The sequence below is a fragment of the Dermochelys coriacea genome, chromosome 6, assembly GCF_009764565.3.
Source record: "Dermochelys coriacea isolate rDerCor1 chromosome 6, rDerCor1.pri.v4, whole genome shotgun sequence".
Taxonomy (NCBI): domain Eukaryota; kingdom Metazoa; phylum Chordata; order Testudines; family Dermochelyidae; genus Dermochelys; species Dermochelys coriacea.
The window spans coordinates 23,665,053-23,689,854 of NC_050073.1; the positions used below are offsets into that span (position 1 = coordinate 23,665,053).

The window sequence follows — 24,802 nt, forward strand, 5'->3', positions numbered from 1 at the left end:
ATAGAAAAGACAGAAAAATATCATAATGCCACTATAAAAATCCATGGTACACCCACACCTGGAATACTGCATACCGTTCTGGTTGCCTCATCTCAAAAAGATACGTTGGAATTGGAAAAGGTACAGAGATGGGCAACAGAAATGATTAGGGGTATGGAACAGCTTCTGTGTGAGGAAAGATTACAAAACCTGGGACTTCGCTCCCTGGAAAAGTGACAGTGAAGGGGAGTCTATAAAATCATGACTGGGGTGGAGAAAGTGACTAAGGAAGTGTTATTTACCCCTTCACGTAACACAGGAAGCAGGGGCCACCCAGTGAAATGAATAGGCAGCAAGTTTAAAACAAACAAAAGGAAGTACTTCTTCACACAATGCACAGTCAACTATGGAACTCATTGCCAGTGATGTTTGTGAAGGCTAAAAGTACAAGTGGGATCAAAGAAGAATTCAGTAAGTTCATGAAGGATAGGTCCATCAATGGCTATTGGCCAAGATGGTCAGAAATGCAACCACATGTTCTGTGTGTGCCTAGTCTTTGACTGCCAGAAGCTGGGAATGCACAATGGGATGGATCACTCGATAATTTCCTGTTTTGTTCATTCCCTCTGAAGCACCAGGCATTGGCCACTGTCGGAAGAGAGGGTACTGGGCTAGATTGACTATTGGTCTGACCCAGTATGGCTGTTTCTGTGCTCTTAACCTCACGCACGCTATGCCCCTCACTGCGTGTGGCTGCTCACCTTCCTTCAACTGTCTATGGTGCTCGTCCATGGTGCACTGCGGGAGATTGAACAGGAGTTTCAGGAGGGGAGGGGATTAGAGCTGTCTGGTGGGGGACAAGGCCCTGCATTGAGACTTGTGCACATCAGGGGCTTCTCCTGGTACTGCTGCTTTGGTATACCAGGAAGCTGGGCAGCAGCACCAAAAGGAGCCATTCATGTGCCAGTGCCTCAGCATAAAAACAGTCAGTTCCCAATCCTTGCCACTGTGTCAGCTCTTTGGTGCACTATGGCAACAGCACTGGGGAGCACTTCAGTCTCCAGTGTCATGGCATAGCGGCACTGGACTCCATCCCTACCTCAGTCTCCCTGCATAGCCCTGGACCCTCAAGCTAAGGGCCCCCATCCCCCACAACAAAACGCCTCTTCCATCCCTCATGCCCACATATCCCTGTTAAACTAGTCATCAGATACTTGCTAATACCTCATTATGCCTCCATACGCAGCACTCACTCTGGCCTCCCACATTTTTGCTCATCCTCTCATGGCTTCTGAACTACATCTCTGCCCTGGAGCCATCACCTTCCCAAACCCCTGCTTGCCGTCTGCCTCCACAGGGTCTCTGTGTTGAGTCAGAGCCAATGAGTCTGCAAGACAGCCTTGCAGCACTGGAGAATGGGAGTAGCTGTTAGAATTGGACAATTTATAGGCTAATCTTGGCAAAACTTAATTGTAGGTTGTCTTGAATGAAGAGATATAACTATTTTTGTGGGTTAACTTTACAAGATCAAAAGTATCTTATGTCCAAGATATTATCCAGATATATGTGTAATCGCTATTTTGAAACTTGTGGGGATTTTGCTTCTTTAACTAGAGGGACCTAAGAAAAAGTGAGGAAAGCAGGACAAAATTACAGAAAGGAAGGAGCATTTTTCAATATTTTCTTTGTAATAGTTAATATATTAACTTTAAAAAGTATATGAAAAATTCAGTTGTCCTCTGAAGGATTATTGTGCTAAAATTGTAAACTAAATTCAATCATTAAAGTGCAAAATGGAGGAATTTCTGTCCTGTTTAAGTACGAATCAAACAGTCCTAACTATGGGATTGCTATCAGATCTTCCATAATTTTTCATTTATATATCACTTTTCATCCCAAAGGAGACCAGAGGCAGTCACAAATGTGATACAGTATATACAACACTGAAATGTTAGTCACCTCTGTGATAGATGGTGGGAACCAGCCAGACAACTGGCAAATCAATCATGGCATAACCATAACCAGAATAGTATAAAATAAGTACATCACTCTTATTCCTATTTATACATTTTAAAATCGCATTCAATTTTAAATTAGAGGAAATATCTAGAGTCTATGTGGTGATAGGATTTACCATAGTAAAACTCTAATACAAGTGAGCAAAGAAACTGAGAGCCAACTAGAGTTCTCAGAATTATTTTATCTAGTCAAATGCATATCAAAGTAAAATTTAAGAGGTCATCTGGATCTCAAGAACTTTAACAGAGCAAGTATTTTAAAATATTTTTTTTAGGCTGAAGTCGATAAGAATATAGAACTTCTGAAGAAGAAAGATGAAGAACTTAGTTCTGCACTGGAGAAAATGGAAAATCAGTCAGAAAATAATGACATCGATGAAGTTATCATTCCAACAGCACCACTTTACAAACAGATCCTGAACTTGTATGCAGAGGAAAATGCCATTGAAGACACCATCTTTTACTTGGGAGAAGCATTGAGACGTGGGGTTATTGACCTAGATGTCTTTCTAAAGGTAAGTTTTGCAAGACGCTTTTGAATGTGCATTGAAAGTTATGTATTTGACTAACGTTTTGGCACTGAAAATTCCTGTGTGTCTGTCCCGAGATTGTGTTGCTGGGTTGTTGTTGTTTTTTGCCAAAGGGGAACCAGTAGGTTTTAAAATGCCTGTATTTTTTAAAAAGAGAACTTCCGTTAATAAAAGGAATGTCAGTGCTTGTGAAAAGTCCCTAGTTAACAGCATTGTGGACTAAAGGCCTGTGTTACTAGGCCAAGTGTAATGGTGGCAGGGCCAGTGTACCCACCTTGCTTTATCACTGTACCTTCACCCTGATTGTGGAGAAACTAAGTGTAAAGGTGAGCAGTTAGTCAGTCTCCACCCTCATTCTATCCTTGGTGCCTTTGCTGAATCAGCTAACTAAAAATTTGTGGTAGTTTGGATACAGAAATGAACATAGACCACCAACTCATTTCCCATAGCCTAATGCTCCACCATGTTCATCTTTTTCTTCCTTACATCAGATTTTTCTATTCCAAGCAGAGTTTCAAATGCTTGAGTGGCTTTGCATCAAGACATAGCCAGATACTGAAAGATGAGCAAGAGGACAGAATGAAAAACACTGTTTTAGGCATTGACTTCAGTTGGCTATTGCAGGTTGTCTGATTCTGAGGCGAGCAAACTGTATGCATGGACAGACAAAAAGATACACAAAAGCCACTTCTATAAAAGAGAATCCACTCATTACCACTGTCTGCCTGTGGATTTGTTTGTTTATGAGTATGGTGAAGATTTGACACAGCTTATTAGCTAAATGTAGCAGTGATCTATTTTTATAGGTGGGGTATAGAAAAGGGAAAGAAGGGGAAGAGGACAGTCGCAGCTTGTCACCTGTTTAGCTGTGGTTATCAGGCTGGGTTTTATAGGCTTTACAGCAGAGGTGTCTCTCAAGGGAGGCATTTGAAGGAAGACAAGGTGCATGTGGGAGAAAGCCTGGAGGCTTTTTACAGGAGAAGCTGACAGGCGGGCAGTAAGGGTGTGGGATATTTGCAGAGCAAAGGCAGTGATGTATGTCACAGTAAGTTACTAAGTTAGAAAGGGTGGAGTGAAGTTGTGAAGGATGCCGGGGTCCACCTATGCAGAGCTAGTTGCATACTTGGGGAGGCCTTTGTCTAGGAAATAGTTTACTGAAGTCACTTCTCTTTTTTAGTATCTCTCTGCTTTCCAGTGGGGTAAAGGCACACTAAATTGATATGCCTTTAAGCTTTCATTCAACTTAGAAACAGGAATTGTAACTTAAATCTGACCAGCTTTCCATTCCATAAAAAGGTAGCAAACAACACATAGATTCACTTTAAAAAACTTATCTCCAACATGGAATGGTAGTATAGATATTTTTAAATGGCTAGTGCAATAAAAGGCCTCATCCCTATGAGTCTGTTTTCATTTATAACTGAACAGGTAGCGTGGAAATATTTATCCAAACTTTTTGGAATGTTAATTCACAAGTATTTCAAACATCTTTTGGCCCTGTGCAAACGAAATCCTTCTAATTAGATGGGAAGCACATAGCAGATATTGAGTGACTTGATTTTGACCAGTTAACTGAGCAACCAGACATTTTGCCAACCCACTTAATGACTGTCTTGGGGTCCAGGAAGGAAAAGCAAAGGGTTTGGGGTTGCTGATTGTAGTCTTGTCTTAACTTCACTTATAGGTCAAATCATTTAAAGAGAGGTTGATAGGCTAAATGTTTAAATAAGGATCAGGATAAAAAATGCCATGCAGTGGGCAAAAAGATACCCCACCTGTATTTTGCAGGTGAATAAATCCACAGTGACTTTGAAACAAAGTATTAAAAATGCTTAAAATTAAACTGATTCAATAAAACTATTTAACTTTTAAAGCTCATTGTTGTGTGCCCATCTTAGTTAATGCTAACTCCTTTTATATTTCTCAAATACAATGCCTAAGGGACTCAAAAGTCTAGTAGTCTGCACCTAGGCAATCAGTACTATCAATTCTTTTTTCTAATGATAGAAGTTCACTGACATTCCAGTTTGGGCTGAGACTTCAAATCTGGGATTCAGCTTTAGCATCCCATGTATGGAGAGGCCAGATAATGGCTTAACATCTGGTCCTTAAGCAGCTTGGCTGTTGCATTCACCAATGTGGTCTTCACCCCAACTTCCAACAAGTATTGTTGTCTCTCATGGAAGGTACAATAGTAATCTACAGTGATTCAATTTAATTTGTTATATGCTCCATAAAATGAAATGTTTTTACCAGATACTTAATTCACTAAAAATAAACCATAGTGAATGATACTTAATTGAATTTGATTGCTATTTCTTAGCAAGGAAAGTGCTGTGAACTATGTGTTGCAGTTTGCAAAAAGTGTAAAGCATTCTACTTTGGGACATATCTTGAGGTCCTTACTCTGTGTTTACTTAAATCAGGATTTGGCCCTGACAGTGTAAATACCCATTTCCAGAAATAAACATCACATTTGACTCAGATTATCCAAAGTATTAAAATTTTGGATTGCAGATAATCTCCGATTGCAATGAAGGCCATTCTAAATTGTATCTTCTCTTTCCCCAGCATGTACGTCTTCTGTCGCGCAAGCAATTCCAGCTGAGGGCACTAATGCAGAAGGCAAGAAAAACTGCAGGACTCAGTGATCTGTACTGACCTCTCTGACTTTAACTGGGAAGTAGGGCTCCTTTAGAAAAAGTCACTTTCTTTCTTTTAATCAGGAGGTGCCCAGAATAAGTTATTACATCATTCAAGTGTAAGATATTTTGAATCAATAATATATTTCTTTTTCTTTTTGGTAAAGACTAGCTTTTATTAATGCACTTTCTATTCCCTGTAACCTTTTTTGTGTTGGTTGATTAATGCTAAATAAAACTTGTTGCATAATTTTTTTCTTCCTGTTTTTGTTTAGAATATACTTCTTTTGCAAACAGATATGTCTTCCTAGTTTGTGCAACTTTCTATTTGACTAACATACATACATATCACTAATAGATTGCTGAGACCTGGAAACATCTTTTCTTCAGTGTCCAGAACTAGGAAGAATAAACAGTTACTTTAAGTATGGCTGTTAAAGTTTATTATAAACTAATGAAAGCAGAGTGCCCAAAGTAAAGGCTTGTCTTCTATGCTAGATCTTGTCACCCAGGAAATGTGATTTCTTGCAGGGTGACCATAGCAAAAAGGGTGATTTTTTTCCCCATTCTATTTATATATTACAAGCAGATATCACCTACTGGTAGTCTTGCAGTTCATAAAAACAGCTAGACAAAATAGGAAACATTGACCTTAATTATGGTGAGGTGTATAACACTTTTACTCATAATCACCTCATCGATTTGTTTCAAGCTTCCATTTCCTTAAATTGTTTATGCTGCAAATTGCTTTCTATAATCCCCACTAATGGATCCTGCTCTTTTCCCAGATGACTAATTACCACCACCTCCTCAGCCACTTGATGTCATCATTTGCTTCCTTAGATTAGGGCTGGTACGGGCTGCCTCAACAAATCCTTCATGGAAACCACATTTTCATGTCCTTTTCCCCTTCAGAAAAAGGGCAGAGGTCATATAGTGTAAAGGGCCCAAAACAAGCAGCACTCACTTCCCTAAGCAAACTGCCCCATTTTCATGCTAAATGAAATGACCTTCCTCTCATAAGAGGCCGAAGAAATCCATGTGTATCTCCTAAAAGAGTCTGAAGGGAAATTTCCTCATCCTTGGTGGAGTCTGACTCAAGACACATCCATGAGGAGTTTTAATGCAGATGATATGAGCCACTTATTCTAGAACTGGATGTATGGCCACTATTCCTTTAGGTTTTCTTTCATTCAAGATGGCAATTTTGGTTCAGTTCTTTTACTCTGTCAGATGAGTACAAGAAACAGTTGTGTGTGTCCCCCCAAATCTCCAGTAATCATTTTTCCTCCAACTAACTGGTCCTGAGAAACATGCCCAGCTTTCACATTAATCAGGAGTTGTGTATCCTTCCCTACTTTCTTTCTGGACCTAAAGTGGGACAAAAAGGATCCTGCACTTGTGGTCTGTTTCTTTAAATTACAGGCTAAGGGCTGTACCTCAATAATCCAATTTATTTTTTCCTCAAAGTCAAGATGTATCTTCCTTCCTCAAGTCAGCTCACTACTACAATTTAGGGCCCTTAGTAGTAGAGTACTTGGAGCTATTCCCTACAAAAAGGTGACTTCTGCCCCCCCAAAATAAGGTTTTCAGTGTGTATCTACAGTGATCCATTCCCCCACTCTTACTGTGTTCTGTATGGTTTGTTAACTGCTTCTATTAGTGCATTAAATTTTAGGGAAGCGGTTAGCCGGCTTCCATGCATGTCCTAGCAGCAGAGACTCCTGTTATGGTATATCTGATTCATTTGCCTGTTAACCACCTGTGGAGAGAGAAGGAGGGATCCCCTTAGCACAGATTGCTGAGTTACTCAATTCCATTTTACAGGCAAGGAAAAAAATCCATTTTTCTTTGGCATGTAGTTTTTGGCAGGGCCTTGGTTTATTTTTAGGTCAGCTTTTTGAAGTGTACCTTTGCTATTAAGCTTAAGTGCCAAAAGGTAAGCTCCTAAAATCCATATTTTACATGTCAAAATATAGAAGACGTTATTCAAGAGTACTAAGCCCCTGTAGTCTCTGCTCTCCTATTTACTGGGATTTTTGTGTAATAACTAACGAATTGGTAAAAAAACCTCCTCTTTAAATATTAAATAGCTGAGGTTTGAGATAATGGGGCTATAGGAATAGTAGGGAGGACTGGTTCATACTGAAGCTGGATTTAAATATCAAGCTTTGGTGGATCTGTACTCCTCTCTGCATCAGGCTGACTTCAATCTAGCCTAGTGTCCTGCCTCTGAAAGTGGCTGGTGACATGCTTCAAAGGGACAACTCTGAAAAGAGCAATGGCACAGGATCCATCCCCTTTCCAAAAGCCATGTTTGAGGCCTAACGTAAAATTAGACAAGGAAACAGAAGTAGCAGTTGGTTTATTTGGTGTTAGGGCTGGTACAGTTGAACGCTTGCGGTGCCCTTTACTTGTTGTATACAGCAGTCCTGGTTTTTACATTTTAAGGAACCAGATTTACAGCTATTCCAATATCATACACAAAAATTAAGTTCTCTGGAAAAGGTATGCACAGAGATTCCAAAGCAATTAGGAAAATACATTTGGACCTGGAACAAGTTGAGATCTTTAATCTATCAGTCAGAGAAAGTTGGTCAGCGTTGGTTTGCCCCCATCCTTTTTGTAATACAAAAAAATACTTTGGTCTCTACATTTATTACACAGTTGTGAAACCAATTATATTCTTCTGAACTGACATTAAACTGAGGAAAAAAGCAGGGGATTTTGCTAGGCAGTACTGTTTTACAAGGAGTGCTAGATCTCCTTTAGACAACTTTACAGTAAATTACTAGGTTGTGATCCACCTCTGGCTACAAATTACAGGTTTTGGTGACTAGGAATAGCCACAGAACAGTTTCCTACTCTAATTTCAGGAAACTGAGTTGTTCATAGCTTTTAACGTTACATGTTTCTAGTCAGTACCTACATCAAAGGACATGACCTACTTGAAAAGTGCAACAGACAAGTCCACTATACTGTTGTATAGTGAAGTGAAGTTCTAGGACATAAGAATTAAAACTGCAGTTCCTTCTGGATTCCCCAAAGTGTATCTGCACTCTTCCTTAGCTTTTCTTCCTCCTCACTCTTCAGAGTCATCTTTACTACATCTGTAATGCCACCATATCCCAACACACAAGGAACACTTAGGAAGACATCATCATGTATTCCATACATGCCCTGAAAAGGAAACAGAAGGATATTACATGGTTCTTTTACAACCTTGGTTTACTTTATTTTCAAGTATTAGCCCATCACGTCACCACTTTTTAAGCCAGTGGTCTAAACTGTTAGCCAAATTTCACAGGAAGTTAGGCAGCTCTGGATATTAATCTTTACAGCTGTAAATTAGTTTACCTCTTAACACAAGAATGGTTGTGTTTCTCTGCTTTAACAAGCTGCTGCTTACCTTAACCATAGTAGAAATTGGGTGAACCCTCTTTAGGTTCTTCATAATAGTTTCAGCTAGATCTGCCACAGAGAGACCAATAGCCCATGATGTGTATCCCTTCAACTTGATCACCTCATAGGCACTGCAGAGGTAAAGAACTTGCTTTACATTTTCTAAAAGCAAAATGAAAAAGGAGACTAACAAAGGTGTTTGAGCATAAATTTGCTAGTCTAAGATGCCACAAGTACTCCTTTTCCTTTTGCGATCACAGACTAACACGGCTGCTACTCTGAAACCTGTCATTCTAAAAGCAAAATGGTTAAACTGAAGTTTGTTATAATTTGGATTATGAAATCTTAAAACAACTGGTATGATTTCCAAAAGTCACTGAACTCAGTGGCACCAGTCCCACTGACTTTCAGCAGGACTTGTGCCCTTCTACAGGATCAAGCACTTCTGAAAATTCCACCCAGTCTATTTCAGTCAAGCTCCAAGGTACTTTAAATCCAGTTAATAGATATTGGGTTCTCTGCACCGAAAAAAAGTTAGAGGGGCATTATTATGCCCATCTATGTAAGAGTTCTTAGCATACAAGACTGCAGCTCACCAGAAATCATTAACATGTTTTCTCCATTAGACTGGTTGAATGTTAGCTACCAAGGCATCCCTATTTTAAGTTGTACCATTTCCGCATCTTGTTACTATTCTGTTGATACTGCAGCAGATTCTTACAATACCATAACTGAGTACAGCTGGTTAGAGACAACATATCTGCTCCATTTGACATTATGCACTATAGGTCTCTGCCATTTAAGGTTTCGATGAAGTGAGCTGTAGCTCACGAAAGCTTATGCTTAATAAATTTGTTAGTCTCTACGGTGCCACAAGTACTCCTTTTCTTTTTGCCATTTAAGGGTAAAGCAACTTGTTCTAGTGTAAAATTGCTCTTTACCTGTCCACCACCTGTTTGTGGACTTCTTTCCAGTGCTCTTTGTCTGTATCAGTTCCTAGGTCTGGGTGCAGAGCCTTCAGGGAAACACCAGCAACATTAACCCCACTCCAGACAGGTACTAAGAAATACACAAAATTAATGAGTTACTTCACAGTAGAGCAGTTATCCATCCACCAGACAAATCCTAATTTCATGCCACCCAAATATAAACTGACAATTATCACACCTGGTAGAGTGAATCTGTTGCCGTACAAGTGCCACTGTGGTTTTGATGTATGAATTTAACTTTTTTTAATGTTTGTATCTCTTACAGGATTAAAATAAGTCTTGTGAACCTAGTCCTGTTTGAGTGTCTGAGCCAGTTTCTTTATTTGGCATATCAAAGTTAAAGGTGGTCAGTTTGGGTTTTTTATTGGTCAAGGAATGACTTGACAATAAGGGACTATTTAGATAGCTTTATGAGGGGCTGGGGAGGTGAGAAGGGAAAGCAATTTTGAAGTCTCTCGTTCCCAGACAATGCTGTTTCAATCACTTGAAGGTGTGTTGAACAAAAAACACTCCTAGGTACTCCTGGCCTAGTACCTCAACATAAGTTTTGAGAGAGAGGCCAAAAAAAAAAAAAAACAAAACAAAAAAAAAAACACCACACACACCATTAAGACTGAGTGACTAGAATTAAAAATCTTGTCTAGTGTCAGTCTGACAGTGTTTTTCAAGAGTCCCTTGCAAGGAAGAGCTTCACCCTCCCACTCCTTCACCTCCTTACTGGAGAGTTCTGGGGAGAATTTAATCTGCAGATTTTGGCCCTCCTTGGGTTACAGTAATGACCTTTTCTAACAGAACAGGTTAAGTCAAATATAGATCATCTACTGTTACTACATGCCACAGCTAAATTAAGGAAGGCAATTCTTTTTCTCTTAACGTGCCTCATGTTAAGGTCCTAATGAGCAATTCTTTGCTAAAGATTGAATATTGGTGTTTCCTGGGACCCTGATAGAGTTTTAGTCTTGAGCTCCTAGTACATTAGTGTTTAAAAAAAAAAAAAAAATCACAAATAGAATAAGGCTAAAGATAAGTAGGGCTTCATACGTACCACTAGAATCTCCATGCTCTCCAATTATCCACCCATGGCAGCTTAGAGAATGGATACCCAGTCTTTCTCCCATGAGGTAGCGGAAACGGGCAGAATCCAGATTGCAGCCGCTACCAATAACACGGTGTTTAGGAAAGCCGCTGATCTTCCAGGCCACGTAGGTCAAAATATCAACTATTAATACAATAAAAGGACTTAGTCTTTAATCAATGAAAAATTCTAATGCCTTCTTTGACAGACAGTTTTTCAACTAATTCTTTGAGGGTTTTATCTGCAAGCGGAGAAGATTTTTACTAAATATGCTGAATAGAGCACAGAATTGAGATGCACCTTCCCAAGATATATAAAAAATATAGTTGCGTATTAGCAAAGCCACCTTTTTAGCTGCATGGCAGAGGTTTAAGTTACATTCACTGATGCAGGACTGAACATCTATCTATAAGAAATGTCAGCCTCCATTACACACAGTCCTGCTTCAAGAGCTTTACAGAAGTAGTTACAGGCAAGTTTAAACTGGAGGGCGAGGCTTAATTCTCAACTAGGCAATGTGAACATTTTTTTTTGCGGTCCGAAGAAGGGAGGTGACTGCATCATGCTCTTCCTAAATTCTGTTCCAAACTGGGAACTTGAGGCAAGTGTTACCTCAAATCCCTAGTCCATTAAACTATATTAGTTTTCCCCTCTCTGAAACATGCTTCCCTATTCCATAGGGACCAGGGAATGATGAGGGCTTTATTAAGCAGTTCTAACAAGCCTGACCTGGATTTGATACAACAAGCAGCATGCAGTCAGGGCTGTACTTGACAATGTTGGGAATGATGAATTTGAAGATGTTCACATTGCGCTGGACCAAGTTAAGACGACTCTCTCCTTCTTGCTGGCGCGCGCCAGCTGTGATAACCACCAGCTTGGAGTGTGCGGTCACACTGTAGTCTACAAAGAAAGTGTCAAACATTAATTCTTTCCACAGATAGCTCAGAACAAGCCTAGAGTTCCTACCATCCTCAAGTTAGAGCTCACAGGTCTGAAGGTGCCGAGAGGCAGTAGTTAGTGGATACAGTACTCTCCTGCTAGTCAGTTGTTCTCTGCTACGCAGAGAAAATTCCATCAGCTTCATTTTGTTGCTGCACAAGTTTCTCTGATACTATAGTAATGGGGGCTAAATGAGTATGTATAAAACACAACGCTCCTGTGAGATAGGACTAGCTCTTTGAGTGTGTTAAGCACTCTTCTCTACAGCTATGAAATGTGTACACTCTGTAACGTACACCTGAAGCAACTAGAGCATTTTCACATGCGCTGTCTGTGTCTCTCATGTAACATCAAGTAGGCAGAAAGATACCAAATGAGGTCCTGGACTAGTGCTGCATGACTACCGTTGAATCCCTGATAATACATGTACAACTTCACTTGGCAGGTCACCTCATCCATATGGATGATACACAACTCCTCTCAGCCATGTTTTATGGACAGTTGAAAATGGGAGCATGTGCAGTGGGAGGCCAACAAAAAAAATTAGAGGCACTACCAAAGCTCATCTGAAAGCTCTTCAAGTCAACCCTAACACATGAGAAGCTGCCAAAAAAGTGTGAGTGAAGAAAGCAGGCTGTGGCAAAAACACATGGCCACATCTGCCTGCCATGCAGCCATATCTGCAGATCCCTTAATTGGGTTACATTCACCCAAGAGCACTCACTGAAAGACTCATGTCAGCTATAACAGGAGACTCCAACAATGGAAGGAGGGAGAAGAAAGCCCCAAGTGTTACCTTTCATGGAATGTGTGGTTTGTTTGTTTGTTTTTTTTTAAAAGGAAATACTGGGTGCACTGCTACTGATGGTAGCCCTAGAGAGAAGCCAATCTGGACAATAGCTGAGGTATAGGTAGTGGTGGTGTATGCTTCTCTGGCTACTGTAAGCATGGGATGACATGTCTTACAATTAAAAAAAAAGCCCTCTCTTCTGATAGGGACTGCCTATGGATGAAGGAGTTACTCCTTGGCAGAGAAATAAGTAAACTATGCACTAACACTTGCCATAGTCACTAGCCACTGTGAAATTTAAATTGGCATGGCCTGAGCCATTTATAGCCAATAAGAGTGGTAGACAGGTAGACAAGAACACACGTCATGGTGGTGATTAGCCAGCTGCAGAGTAAAGTGATCTAGGAGGATCATACAGGTAAGCTGAAACACTTATGTTAAGAACCTATAAAAAAATTCTAGCCCAGTGGCCAATTCTAGAACACAGGAGTGCTCACCTCCACAAGCTTTAATGAGAAGTTAAAAATTCCAATCTGACAGCTATGAACCATTTTTTATTTTTTCCCCAGAGAAGCCACAGCTAAGGGCAACAAATTGATCAGTGGTATCGAACAACTTCTCTGAGGAATTAAGAAGATGGACTGTTCAGCTAAGAAGAGAGACAACTAAGGGCAGGGGAATAGGAGAGGTTTATAAAATTATGATTGGTGTGCGTGATGCTGGCAGACCAGGTGTTAACTTGTGTCAAGGTCCCCACGTCAACAGAATACTGACAAATGCATAGCTAGAATCAATTTGGCTCAGTGTGGTTACAATGGGGTATTAGAATTACAAGAATGTGTTTAGCTTTTATTAAATGATTGAGAATGCATGCAGCAAGTATCTTATTTTAAAAGATATGTAGTCCATATTGTAAGGTGGTAATGGAATGGTTGTATTGTGAGCCTCTAAGGCTCCAGACAAGAGACACACATTAATTAGTGTGAAAGACTGATCTTCACCAGAAGTTGTTACGCCCTCCCCCCCCACCAAAAAAAGTCCATTGATACCAGATGAACTAGTGTAGGACATTGTAAGTCCTACACTACATACTCTCAACAAGAGGACAAAAGAGGCTTCTTGTTCTGCTCTCCCCCCAGAAGATGAGCCATGCAAGTGAACTCCTCCCATCAGCTAAACTTGTAGCTCAGAACAAGCTTGAGGACAAAAACCCTAAACAAAAGAAACTAAGGATCTCTACACTACTTGCATTGTCCTTGAAAATGGACATGGGTTTTCTAGGCATACGCAAGAAATCCCCAGCTGCTTAGCCTGGGTTAGGCTAAGCAAGGACATATAGAGCTTGCTTATCAGATTATTCTATCACCTTTTGAAACTTAAGATAGACATAGATGAGTTACAATGTGCTTTAGCTGTGTAAATAACTCAGTTTCCTTTTCCTATTAAAAATAAATCTTTATATTGTTTATTATAGGATTGGCTACAGGCATAGTCTTTGGTGTCTGATTTAAGGTACAACTGACCTGAGGTAAGTTACTGGGCTTTTGATACCAGGAGTAACCTGAATATTGCTGTGATTCTTGGTGTGAGGGACCTTGCTCACCTGGATGGGAAAATAGATTGGAGAACCCAAGGGGACTGAGACTCCATGTTTAGGCTGTTCTGGTGCTGGAGGAGTTTACACTTGGTTGTGAATGCTATACTTAGATTTCACCAGCCAATTTGGGGTTTGTGCCCCATTTCCTAACAGTCTGCTCTGAAGTTGGTACTCACACTTGAGTCACTACAGGCAGCATTACAGTGTACAGAAAGTGAATAGGGAAGTGTTGTTTAATCCACTTCACATAAACGCTAAGGGGTCACCTGATATAATTAATAAGCAGCAAGATAACATATATAAGGAAGTACCTCCCATGACAATGAGTTCCAGAGGTTGACTCAGCGTTGTGTGATGTTGAAGGCCAAAATATAATTAGGTTAAATAAAAAAAACTAGATAAGTTCATAGAGAATAGGTCAGTCAGAGGCTATTAGCTGAGATGGTCAGGATATCACCCCATGCTCTGGGTGTGCCTAAGTCTTCAGCTGCCAGAAACTGGGACTGAGGGAGACAACGGATCACTTGAAGTTGCTCTGTTCTGTTCATTCCCTCTAAAGCAGCTGGCACTGCTGGTCTGACCCAGTATGGCCATTCTTATGTTCTATATGAACAGAAACGGATTAACACCTGCTGTTCAATACTAGGACTAAAAATCAAGTGTAACACTTGGATGGAGCAACTGCGTATCCGATGATGTGAGCTGTAGCTCATGAAAGTTTATGCTCAAATAAATGTGTATCTGAAGTGATGGTCTCCATTTAGAAATTACATTTATTTAAAAAACCACCACCACCACACACTAACCTTTGCCAGAGACAATTTTTGGTGTTCTAAGGAAGAGACTGCCATGCTGGAGATCCAGCATCTCTCCTCTCAGCTTGTCCTCTATGACATCAACAAGGGCAAGTTCATCAGCCAAATCCTATGGGAGGACAGAAGCACAATTAAAGATCAAGTCAGCGTGCTGGATTTCTGAATTAAAATGTTTCACTGTAATCTGTGATATCAGTCTTAGAAAGAAGGCAACAGCATAAATTAAGTGTAGTTAGCCAACTGTTGCTGGTCAGGATCAGAAAAGGGTCATTCTAAGCCAAATATTTTAGTTAGCTGGAACTTCTATCAAGGTGCTAGCTTTTTTTTTTTGGGGGGGGGGGGGGGAGTATTGACACTTGCAGTAATTTTCCTATTGTTACTGCACCTCACACAGCATCACTAGACAGTGGAGTGCACAGAGTTACAAGCATGTTAACCTGAACAAAACAAATGGCTTCTGAAGCATAATCCAACAGCTAGCGGTTTATAAACCATGACTATATTACAATAATGAAAAGCAAGCATGGTGTAATCTGTGGTACGATCAATAAATAGTTTGGCATTTCAGTGTGGAGAACGCAGTTCAGATTTAGAACAGACCATGGTCTCCCACCCCCAAAAGCTCCAGGAAAAGATTACTTTCGAGAAGTGACATTGCATACTCTGTGTAATACACACATTTTTGTTCAGTCCAGCATTTCTCATATCTAAGCTGGAATTACTTCCAGTATACAGTGGAATAAACAATTCAACAGCTCAGTTTTCTCCTTGCTTAAAAGGAAACCACTTTAGGCATTCTAGCAGTACAAATAAAGGTTTGGAATCCAGATATATTTTATTCTGGAACTATTTTAGTTATCTGCCCATTTAGCAGACCTTCCATTATCTGGCTCGGTATTAACCAAACAGCCAGCACACACACAGGTCCAGAAGCAGGTGATCTCTCTTGTGGCCACTAGACGGCACTGCAGCCTCACTTTCCCATTCTTCATATCATATTTTTTCGTTATCCGATCTGGCTCCTGTCCCAAGTAGATCAGATAGATATATGGGGTTCTGTACATGAAAGTCAGAAAGCTGGCAATTGTTGGGGGAACATTCTAATACTACATGTTATTTGTTAGCTCATGTATAGCAAAGATATGAAGTGAATACCTATATTCCATCTGACATACAGGGCAAAATTGGCATTTACAAGGTGCAAGAACAGCCAGATAAATTACTGGTTCTAGCTATTCTCCACAGCTTTCTTTGGCTCCAGATGGAGGATGGGTAAACCTTGACACTCACCTTCATCAGGATGCTGATTGCACAAGCCATGCCAACTGCGCCAACCCCAACCACAGTGATCTTGTTGTGGGCATGACTGTGTTCCTCTTTGTGAACGTTTTGAATGAGAAGTTCCTTAACAGACATCTTGTAGTGCTGAAAAGAATTGAAGTGTCATGTAATTTCTCTAAGCATCTGAGTTATTACTGTAGCTTTGAAACAAACTCAATGTGCCTATAATCATGGACCCTGTTACTAGATGTAGCGTAAGCAAGTTAGGAATGACCACATAACTAAGACAGTTGGCGATGCTGCTTGCAGGAGAGAGGCCCAAAGTGTAAATTCTGGTTGAGAACCTGTGGGTCACTAATAGTATATTTAAATCAATTTATAGTTAAGCAAGCTGATTATAATTTGCCCGCCGAATAAGGTGTTATGGGCAACGATTATAGTTGGTGTAGCGCTCCAGTAACAATGTTCCAATATTAGCACAGAAGGCTTTGAATTACGGTCCAAGAATTTTTTAGTTAAATAAAGTCACTTCTCTGGGTTTCAGAGAACAGCACTGTCTGGCAATGGGTATTCTACTGCACCAGCAGCAAGGGGCTTATCTTCACTTAAATTCCTATGGCTGTGCCAGTGCAGCTGTGTGGCAATAGCATGTCTCTGTAGCCACTACCTATGCAGATGGGGGGGCATAGGTAATCCACCTCCCCAGAGGCAGTAGCTAAGTTGACAGAAGAGTTCTTAACTATGCCACGCCTGGATTTTTCCCACCCATGAGCAATGTAGTTATACTGACCTAATTGTACTAGAGCTAGACTCAGGCTACGTCTACGCTACAAATTACTTTGGTGTAACTTATATCACTTGGGTGTGAATGATCTGCACCCCTGAGTGACGCACGTATACAACCTAATGCTGTCCACACCAGCGTATAAGTCAGTGGAAGAGCTTCTCCCGTGGCCATAGCTACCGCTGCTCGTAAAGGCAGGAGTTAAGCTGACAGGAGAGCTCTCTCCCAGCAGCTTAGAGTGTCTTCACCAGAAGTGCTGCAGTGGCACACTTGCATCAGTGCAGCTGCTGTAGTGTAGCCATAGCCTAAATGACTTACTAGGGCCTTTCCGTATCTTAAGTTCTAGGATACGGGCAGAAAAGACCTCGTCAAGTTCACTTCAGACTTCCCAGTCATATAAGTGGGAGTGGGTGACCAGACTCCCTAAATTCTCTTGTTAATTAGTTTTAAGGTGCATTTGCGGAATTTTCATTAATGAGCCAGTTAATCTTTTCCCCCCCTGGGTAGAATATTCTTGCAAGAGGAGTACACTGCATCTCTGGCTGTACCAGCAGAATAATTTCCCCTATGGCTTCTGCATTCACAACTATTTCAGCTGCATGTTACATCACAAGGGAGATAGGAGTGAGGGTCTGGTAAGGCAACAAATATTCATGAGCATAGTTTTAAATAGGCCATTAGTAATATATCCAGTTCTTCAGTCACATCCCTGCTCGTTAGGTACCGGGTACTATGTGGTCCATATATGTCATTTGATTGACAAAGATGGTCAGTAGTTTGGTGGGAAACTCTTTAAAATATTACTTAATTTGAGCCACAGCTTAGGGGGCTGGTTCCTTTATTTAAGTGTCAGACATTCGCATTGGAAAACAGCCTTAATGTTTATCATTACTTTTAATCCAATCTGGCAGATTGCTAGTAGTTTAAGGCTATGGGGATATCTTTGGCTGGGAAGTGGGAAGTCAATCTAGGAGAGGCTTAGGACACAATTTCAAACTCCACTGACATAAGCAGTAACATATAGGGTAACCTTTCCAAAAGCATTTAAGTGACCTACAAACTTCTGAAAGTGTTCCCCTCCCCCAGGTTTATTCATGGGTATTTGAGAGACATGTGCCGCTTCTTCTGAAGAGCCGTACAAAGCCACTATCGTTCCTCAAAGACGGGACAGAGAATGGGCAGGAACAATGAACCCCCTGCTCCAGCATGTCCCTCAGGGTCAGCACTGCTACTGCTCTGTTGGTCCTGTGGATGAAGGGATTCAGTAGCTAGGGCTATGATTCTGGTCCCTTTCAGAGGCACTTGCATACACTTCAAAATAAACTGCTTCTCTCCCACCAAGGGGAAGAAAAAGCAGGAAAGACAATCCTGACCCCCTGGGAAGTGGAAGGCACTTCACTGGTTCTAAGTATGTACAGGAAATTCTCCCCTTCCACTGGGTGTCAATATAACTGGTCTTTGTGGAGGAAGGCACCCCAGTGGGGAGTCCTGGTCTTCAGACTCCAGCCTGGAGTCACCTTAGTGTTATTTCCCCCCCCCTCAGTTCAGACCCCATCCAATCTTGCTGGTGTTGATGCAAGGACTGACTCCAGCTTCCAGTTACTCCAACAGTGTGGTAGACTCCTGCTGCTTTTCTAATAGAGGCAGTCTGCAGTTACAAGTGGGAGCGAGGAACCACCCAACCAGCAGACTCAGAAATGGCACCCTGTGGCCCAACAGCCTCTCTCTTCTGGATCCAAGTCCCAGGAGAGCCACTGTTGCCATCTGCCCCCTTAGCCAAGTTCAGTGCAGCCAGGGGAGTGAGTAAAAATAGCTGCCCAAATGCGGCCGGGGGCGGGGGGGGAAAGAGAATAGGACTTGCTGTGTTATGCCTGTGGGACAGGTTTTGCCCAATGAAATCTAGGGACAGAGGTAAAAATAGTGGGGGGGGGGGTGTTTCTTTTAACCAAACAGCAGACTCTGTCACTTAAGCATTTTAGAGTAGGACATATACATAGGGACTACGAGTCACTTCATCTTCCTATCATATTGCATCTCCCAAGCAGCAGGGTCATACCCTCTCCTCTGTCTGTAAAGTAGGTTACAGTTATGGCATTGGATAAATGATAAATGTAAGCTCTGCCAGGCTGTCAATAGTTCATGTGGTACAGGGTCTAGCATGAAAGGCCTCTTCCCAGGGCCTCTATGCAGTACAAGACAAGTTAATGTCAGTTTTCCTATGTATTGCCCCTAGCAAAGAGACCAGAGTCATGGGCTTTGCCCTGGGAAGCAGAGGTATTCCATGTCACTGTGTAACACGAGATACCCACATGTTCTCTATAGGCCAGATTTGTCCAACAAATTTTTTAAAAGGTGGTATGTGAACCAGTAAAGATTGGGAACTGCTGCTCTAAAGCATCTCCACATGTGCCAAGTCCTCCGCGAGATAAAATTTAGAAATCCTTTAGAAAAGGATACATCCTGTTTGGATCAAGGGCTAATAGAAGTATTTCATCAACTGTAAAATATACAGGTTTCAGAGTAGCAGCCATGTTAGTCTGTATTTGCAAAAAGAAAAGGAGGATTTGTGGCACCTTAGAGAAGTGAGCTGTAGCTCACGAAAGTTTATGCTCAAATAAATTTGTTAGTCTCTAAGGTGCCACAAGTCCTCCTTTTCTTTTTGTAAAATATACGTTTGTGGGATATTATTCCCCCCAAGGAGTTAGGGCTCAGGGATCATCATGAAGAATCAAGCATCTGTGCACAGCATGAAAGCTAGTGCATAGATCCATTGTCAGATGAAATCAATACTTGATTGTATCTAATATGTGGCTCTGTGCCTACGTTGTGTTTTATGACTTTTGCTTTAAAACCAGCCACAAACTTTACAAAGGGTCTCCTTAAGCAGGAGGCAAATCATTAATTCTAAATTAGCTCTGCTTTTAGCTCCTAAATATGCACTATCACCATAAGGTTTAAAAAAAAATTACAGAAAGCAATGCCATGTAGTAAGAAAGCAGTGGTAATTTATAAAAATGCCCACCTCTAGAGAACTAACCTAGGACTCCCACGACTCAGACTTCACTAACAGCACTGGCTCCATTCCTCACTGATCAAATGAAATAGCTATCTAAGACAGCAGATACTGACTCAAAACACACTAGTTGGTTAGGATTTTGTTTTGTTTTTCCACAATGTTTGTTTAAACAAACGGGATCACAAATATTAATGGGGCTATTTTTTCCCCCTGCACTGTGTCATGTTTGCGTAGCTGTACTTCTTCCTCACAGAGCATCAGACTAACAAGGTGGGATGTTGCATTGTAGCTGGTATCCAACAGAACAGGGGTTGTCAGCTTGCCAAGCCTAATGCCTTGCCAGACCCAAGTGCAAATGGCTGGGGCTGAGTTCCACACCGCTGCCAAGGGGCAGTAACTGGAATGCCAGTCAAGGCTGTTGGAGCCCTTTGCCATGCTCAGCTTCATGAGCAGAGGCAGACTTAGGGATGGTGGGAGTCTCCGAATTCACCCAGCACAGGCTCAGAGGTTGGACGCGACTCTGACATTTTAGGAGTAGACACACACCATCATCCACCCCGGCTGCTCCCTACAAGCCCTTGCAGCATTACTGCCTGCAGCAAGCTTTGCTTGATCAAGGTGGGGGCTCCCTGGTTTCATCTAGGGAAGATCAGTCCAAGCACCACCTCAAGCAGCTCAGTGTTGTTTCAGCTCCTCTGTGTGCTCAGTCCTGCTCCAGCCAGAGGGGCTAGAGGCAAGAGGAAGATTAGTCCTCACAGTGTGTTAAAAGGGCAGCTGAGTTCTGACTCTGCCTGACTAGGGGTCAGGGTCTGCTGCCCCATGCAAGAGTAACCCTCCTTTCATTCGCATGCCTAATCTGCCCAGCCGCCTCCTATGCCCTGTGCCAGGAACAACTGCAAGGGCCAGCCAAGCTAACGCCCACCCTGGACACGTATTTCACTTCTCCTCTCCAGCCACAGGCAGAAGCTAGCCCAGCCTTCTCCCCCCAGAATTCATCATGCTGTGTTGGCCAAGGGAAAGTGCTCGGGTGTGTCTGGGTGCAGTAATCTGGAGAGGAGTAACGAAGCTCACTGCACACGTTGCAACCCTCCACACTAAGTGACCAAGCCACCAGCAACCGCAAGATTCTCCCCTCCACCCAATTCAGACAGGATCAGGTCCTTTGCAGCCCAGCAACCCTAAGCAAGCCCTGTAAAGGGGATCAGCTAAGCAGGAGCCTGCAATCTGAGTGGGCACCCTTATCCCCAGGGGCTTTCCCATCACACAGCAAGGAAGCACCTTGACCGGACTCCAAGGTCAGCAACAGTAAAAAGATAATTGCACGTAACAGCTCCACAGCAATGACTCAATCGATGATTAAAGCGGATGTTGCAGCTTGGGGAAGAACTCAGAACACATGGCAGGTAGCCACGGTGCCTATTGCCCCAGTTCACCTCCAAAATCAGTGTGACCCAGAGACTGCAGCCAGAATCACCACCACGTCCCCCAAAATATTGTTACCTAGGGCTGCTATAACCCTCCCAGTGCCCAGGGGTTGTATAAATAACCCTTCCATCCCTCCCCCCGCCGAGTCACAGTGGCCCAGGGAGCAGACAGCTGTAACTCATCTTCCCTAAAAGCAATTCAGTTACTAGAGGCTACGTGGCCCTCCTGTGTACCCCACACCCACATCGCAGTGACCCAGGGAGCACAGAAGCAAACCCCATCCAACGCTCCCGCACAAAACAGTGACCCGGGGGTTATATAACCCGCACCACCCGTGTGGCCAGGGATCGCAGCACAGAGCCTTCCTACCCCTCCCTCAAACCCAACCGATGAGCCACAGGTTTAAATAATCCCCCCCCCCCCCAAAAAAATAAATTAATACAAGTGACTCGGCGGATTATGCAACTAAGCCCGCATCCTAGCGGCCCCCCCCGGGCTCTAGCAGCGTCTCTGCACAGAGCTGCCCTTGCTCCAAGCGGCCGGGCTCGGAGATGCTGCAGCGCTGCACTCCCGCCTGCGGCTTACCTGGGAGACGGAGCTAGCGAGGCCGGCACGCTGCTGCTGCTGCTGCTGCTGCTGCTGCCCACCGCGCCCCTGCACTAGCGCGGGCGGGAGGCGAGGCGGCGACTATAAATACGGCTCCGCGGCTGACGTGCGGCCAGGAGGGCGGCGCACGCGCGGCCGGAGCCCGAGCGGGGACGTGCCCGCCTGCACATCGGGCGCGAGGTCTGGGCCGGCCCTGGCTCGGCTGGGGGAGGGGGGAAGGAGCCGCACGGACGTAGCGCGTGCGGGGGCGCCTGGGGGCAGCGCGCGCTGATACGGCCAGAGGAGACCCTAGGCGGGGGCCGCGAGCCGCTGAGGCGTGTGGGGCTAACTGGACCCCCGCGCTCTTTGCTAAGGCGGCTCCTTGCAGCCTGGCTCTTTGCAAAGGGGCCTTGGCTCGATGCAGAGGTCAGGACGTGCCGTGCAGGGGAGTTGGTTTTTAAAGATTACCCTGGGAGCTAAGTGAGGAGCCTGAGCCCCATTTTACAACTGGGGGAAACTGAGGCACGGAATATTTGCAAACGTTATCGCTGACCACGTTAAAGGTCCCTTGCATAAGGGGGTGGAGGGGTTTCTTTATGAGGAATAAGGAGACTTGGAAGGATTTTTAGGTTGACTTTTGGATATTTTTAAATTTTTTTTTTTTAAGCATCGAAATGCAGGCCTTGGCTGAAGAATTAGTGAAATTAGGCTATCGCAGAAGCCTGAAACCTGAGTAATTGAGATGGGAAGGGGAATTTGTCTGTTTTTGTTAATAGCCATTTAATGTCAGTGATTAATTAGCATTCTGGAGAAAAGACCACTTTCTCATACCTTCCCGGACCCTCCCACTTTCATCAAGCCGTGTGAGGCCAGGATATACATTTTCCTTGTCTAGACTAGGAAAAATACATATTTTAAGACACGTTAGCTAGCAGTTATTAAATGCTGTTTAAAATGTGTGTTGCTAACAATGTAGACAGACTTAACACCTTTAAAAATGTGTGATTACTGGCTCGGTGGTTGGCCCCACCACCAGATAATGTTTTTAAATGCTGTCTCTGTTTAAATCGGGTGTTAAAAGCATGCTCACAAGAGGTAGCTAACACATTTCCTAACCCCATCTTCCCACTGTCGATGGTGATGCCGTTGAATCCGACTTCATAATTTCACTTCACGTGGTTTGCCTCTTTGGTTGTTGCAGTTAGTTTCACAAATTAAGAGACGCTGTACTGCTATTTTAATTTCTCCCCATATGTGCAGCATCTGCATTCTCTTTAAGCGTGACTCTCAACTGTTCCTGACTGTGGTAGTCTGCCAGTCTCTATAGATTCAAGTTTACCTTGTTCTATGCAAAACTCATGCTCTTCTCCTAAATTCTGTACTGTCAATGGAGTAACATTAGACATGCTTTGTTCGGTGCTGCTGCATCAGGATTGGCAGGTGCTTGTGACATGTGGCCTGGGGGAGGAAAGGAATTGCAATAATTGTGGCAGATGTGGAAGGGGAAGCGCTGGCGAAGGGAGGGGTAAATCTGCTGTGGAATGAATGTAGAAAAAACAAAGTGACTTACTCCAGTTCTGTCATTTTACATTATTCCCGGTTCACAGAGCATCCTGAGCAAAAGACTTGGAGGGGTCAGGAAGTTTAGTTACGCTTCCCTGAATCCTCACTTTCAGCAACTTTGTATGCATCTGAGTAGCTCATTGCTGACTTGGCATTTTTTCACATACCAAAATGGAGTTGAGTGCCAGACAGCAGGGTCTAAAACATTATACAGGTAGTTAAACATCATGCTTCAGGGTACAAAATGATCATCTGGAGGAGAGTTGGTCAGGAAAGAATATTTTTTCCCATATAAACCGTTGAAGTTTTTGGCAGTAGGACAATGGGCCTGTTGACACTAAGCTAAAAGGGGTATTTTTAAAAAAACCCTTTGGTTAGATGATTTAAAACTCTAGAGCAGAGAGGGCAAGCTGTTGTTTAACACTGTAATGGGCTGAGGTGAACTCCAGGCTCCCAAAAGAGAAAAGGTTGTTATTTGTACACTTCTCATCCTGTAAGCCAAGCAAAATTAAAAACGGGCATAGTTTCCAGTGTATCACTGGGCCTCCATTGCAATGATATCAGCTCTGTGCACCTGCATGGAATCTATGTTTGCCACAAAGAGCAAAATCATCTCTATTGCTTATAACTCCTTCTAGGGTTCACCTCAACCAGCCAACACAGGTTAAAAAACAACTTGCCGTGTCTTCACTGGAGTTTAGTTAACGTAGGTGAGCTAACATGTTTTAAAATAGATATTGTTTTTATCCTAGTCTAGACAATCCCAAGGTGGCAATACAGCAGATTGAGCACCATGACATGTTGAAACCTGTCTGGTTTTATGATGTTTGCATTTAATTCACCTGAATTATTTGGTGGAAAATAGGAGGGCAACTGCTAACATTTTTCTTGTGTGTATTGTGGGGTCGAGGCACACTCAGAGAAGAAAAATCTTCAGACATGATTGACATTGATTTTGTGTCTCAGAGATTTAACCAAAGGAGGCCCATGTCAATGCAAGCGGTATGGAATGAGCTGATGATGGGCACTGTTCCTGCACTTGGATGGTCTCTCTCCCATTCTCCCTTCCAAGGACAGGAGACCAAATCTCTTTTAGTCCTCCTTTTAAATGGCTGACTTTGCTTATGTGGATGTAGGCCTGCATTCTTCCCCCCCCCCCCCCAGCCCCCATACCTTACCTGCCTAGCTACTGCCTCCATTGCAGTGGCAATGGGTGAGGTGTGTGTATATATAAAGTTACTAAATTGTTTCCAAATCCTTCAAATCTCTGTTGGGAATCTTGTCCTCTCTATAACGTGACTGGCCTTCTCTCTCCATTTTCACAGGCTTCAAAAATCACTCCCTTGAGTTAAAATAAAAATGGGGCAGC

The 24,802-nt window shown here is 42.7% G+C and overlaps 2 protein-coding genes and 1 long non-coding RNA gene across 3 annotated transcripts in view; 2 read left to right on the plus strand and 1 right to left on the minus strand.

Moving 5' to 3' along the window:
• The window catches only part of TSG101 (tumor susceptibility 101), a 49,680-nt gene extending 44,261 nt beyond the window's left edge, over positions 1 to 5,419 (plus strand). The window contains exons 9-10 of the mRNA XM_038404494.2: positions 2,273 to 2,512; positions 5,099 to 5,419. Of these exons, the coding sequence (XP_038260422.1) occupies positions 2,273 to 2,512; positions 5,099 to 5,188 (330 nt within the window). The 3' untranslated portion in view covers positions 5,189 to 5,419. The remainder of the gene's footprint in view (positions 1 to 2,272; positions 2,513 to 5,098) is intronic.
• Positions 5,420 to 7,523: 2,104 nt separating this feature from the next.
• LDHA (lactate dehydrogenase A) lies at positions 7,524 to 22,245 on the minus strand. The gene is made up of 8 exons (XM_038404495.2): positions 21,871 to 22,245; positions 16,070 to 16,204; positions 14,771 to 14,888; positions 11,365 to 11,538; positions 10,606 to 10,779; positions 9,513 to 9,630; positions 8,579 to 8,702; positions 7,524 to 8,349 (listed from the first exon to the last, which is right to left on the minus strand). The coding sequence occupies exons 2-8, from the start codon at positions 16,193 to 16,195 to the stop codon at positions 8,185 to 8,187; spliced, it is 999 nt and encodes a 332-aa protein (XP_038260423.1). The 5' UTR covers positions 16,196 to 16,204; positions 21,871 to 22,245; the 3' UTR covers positions 7,524 to 8,184.
• On the plus strand, positions 8,701 to 21,492 carry LOC122460825. The gene is made up of 4 exons (XR_006282350.1): positions 8,701 to 9,375; positions 9,475 to 10,090; positions 17,474 to 17,479; positions 21,480 to 21,492. It is a non-coding gene; the product is annotated as an uncharacterized LOC122460825 (long non-coding RNA).
• Positions 22,246 to 24,802: the final 2,557 nt, after the last annotated feature.

Bases quoted from the DNA above. Each gene is read 5' to 3' on its own strand.
- LDHA (XM_038404495.2), bottom strand. From the start codon at position 16,195: ATGTCTGTTAAGGAACTTCTCATTCAAAACGTTCACAAAGAGGAACAC. The intron at 14,889-16,069 runs GTGAGTGTCAAG...GTCCTCCCATAG, and splicing joins CAATCAGCATCCTGATGAAG to GATTTGGCTGATGAACTTGC. The intron at 8,350-8,578 runs GTAAGCAGCAGC...TTTCCTTTTCAG, and splicing joins CAATTTCTACTATGGTTAAG to GGCATGTATGGAATACATGA.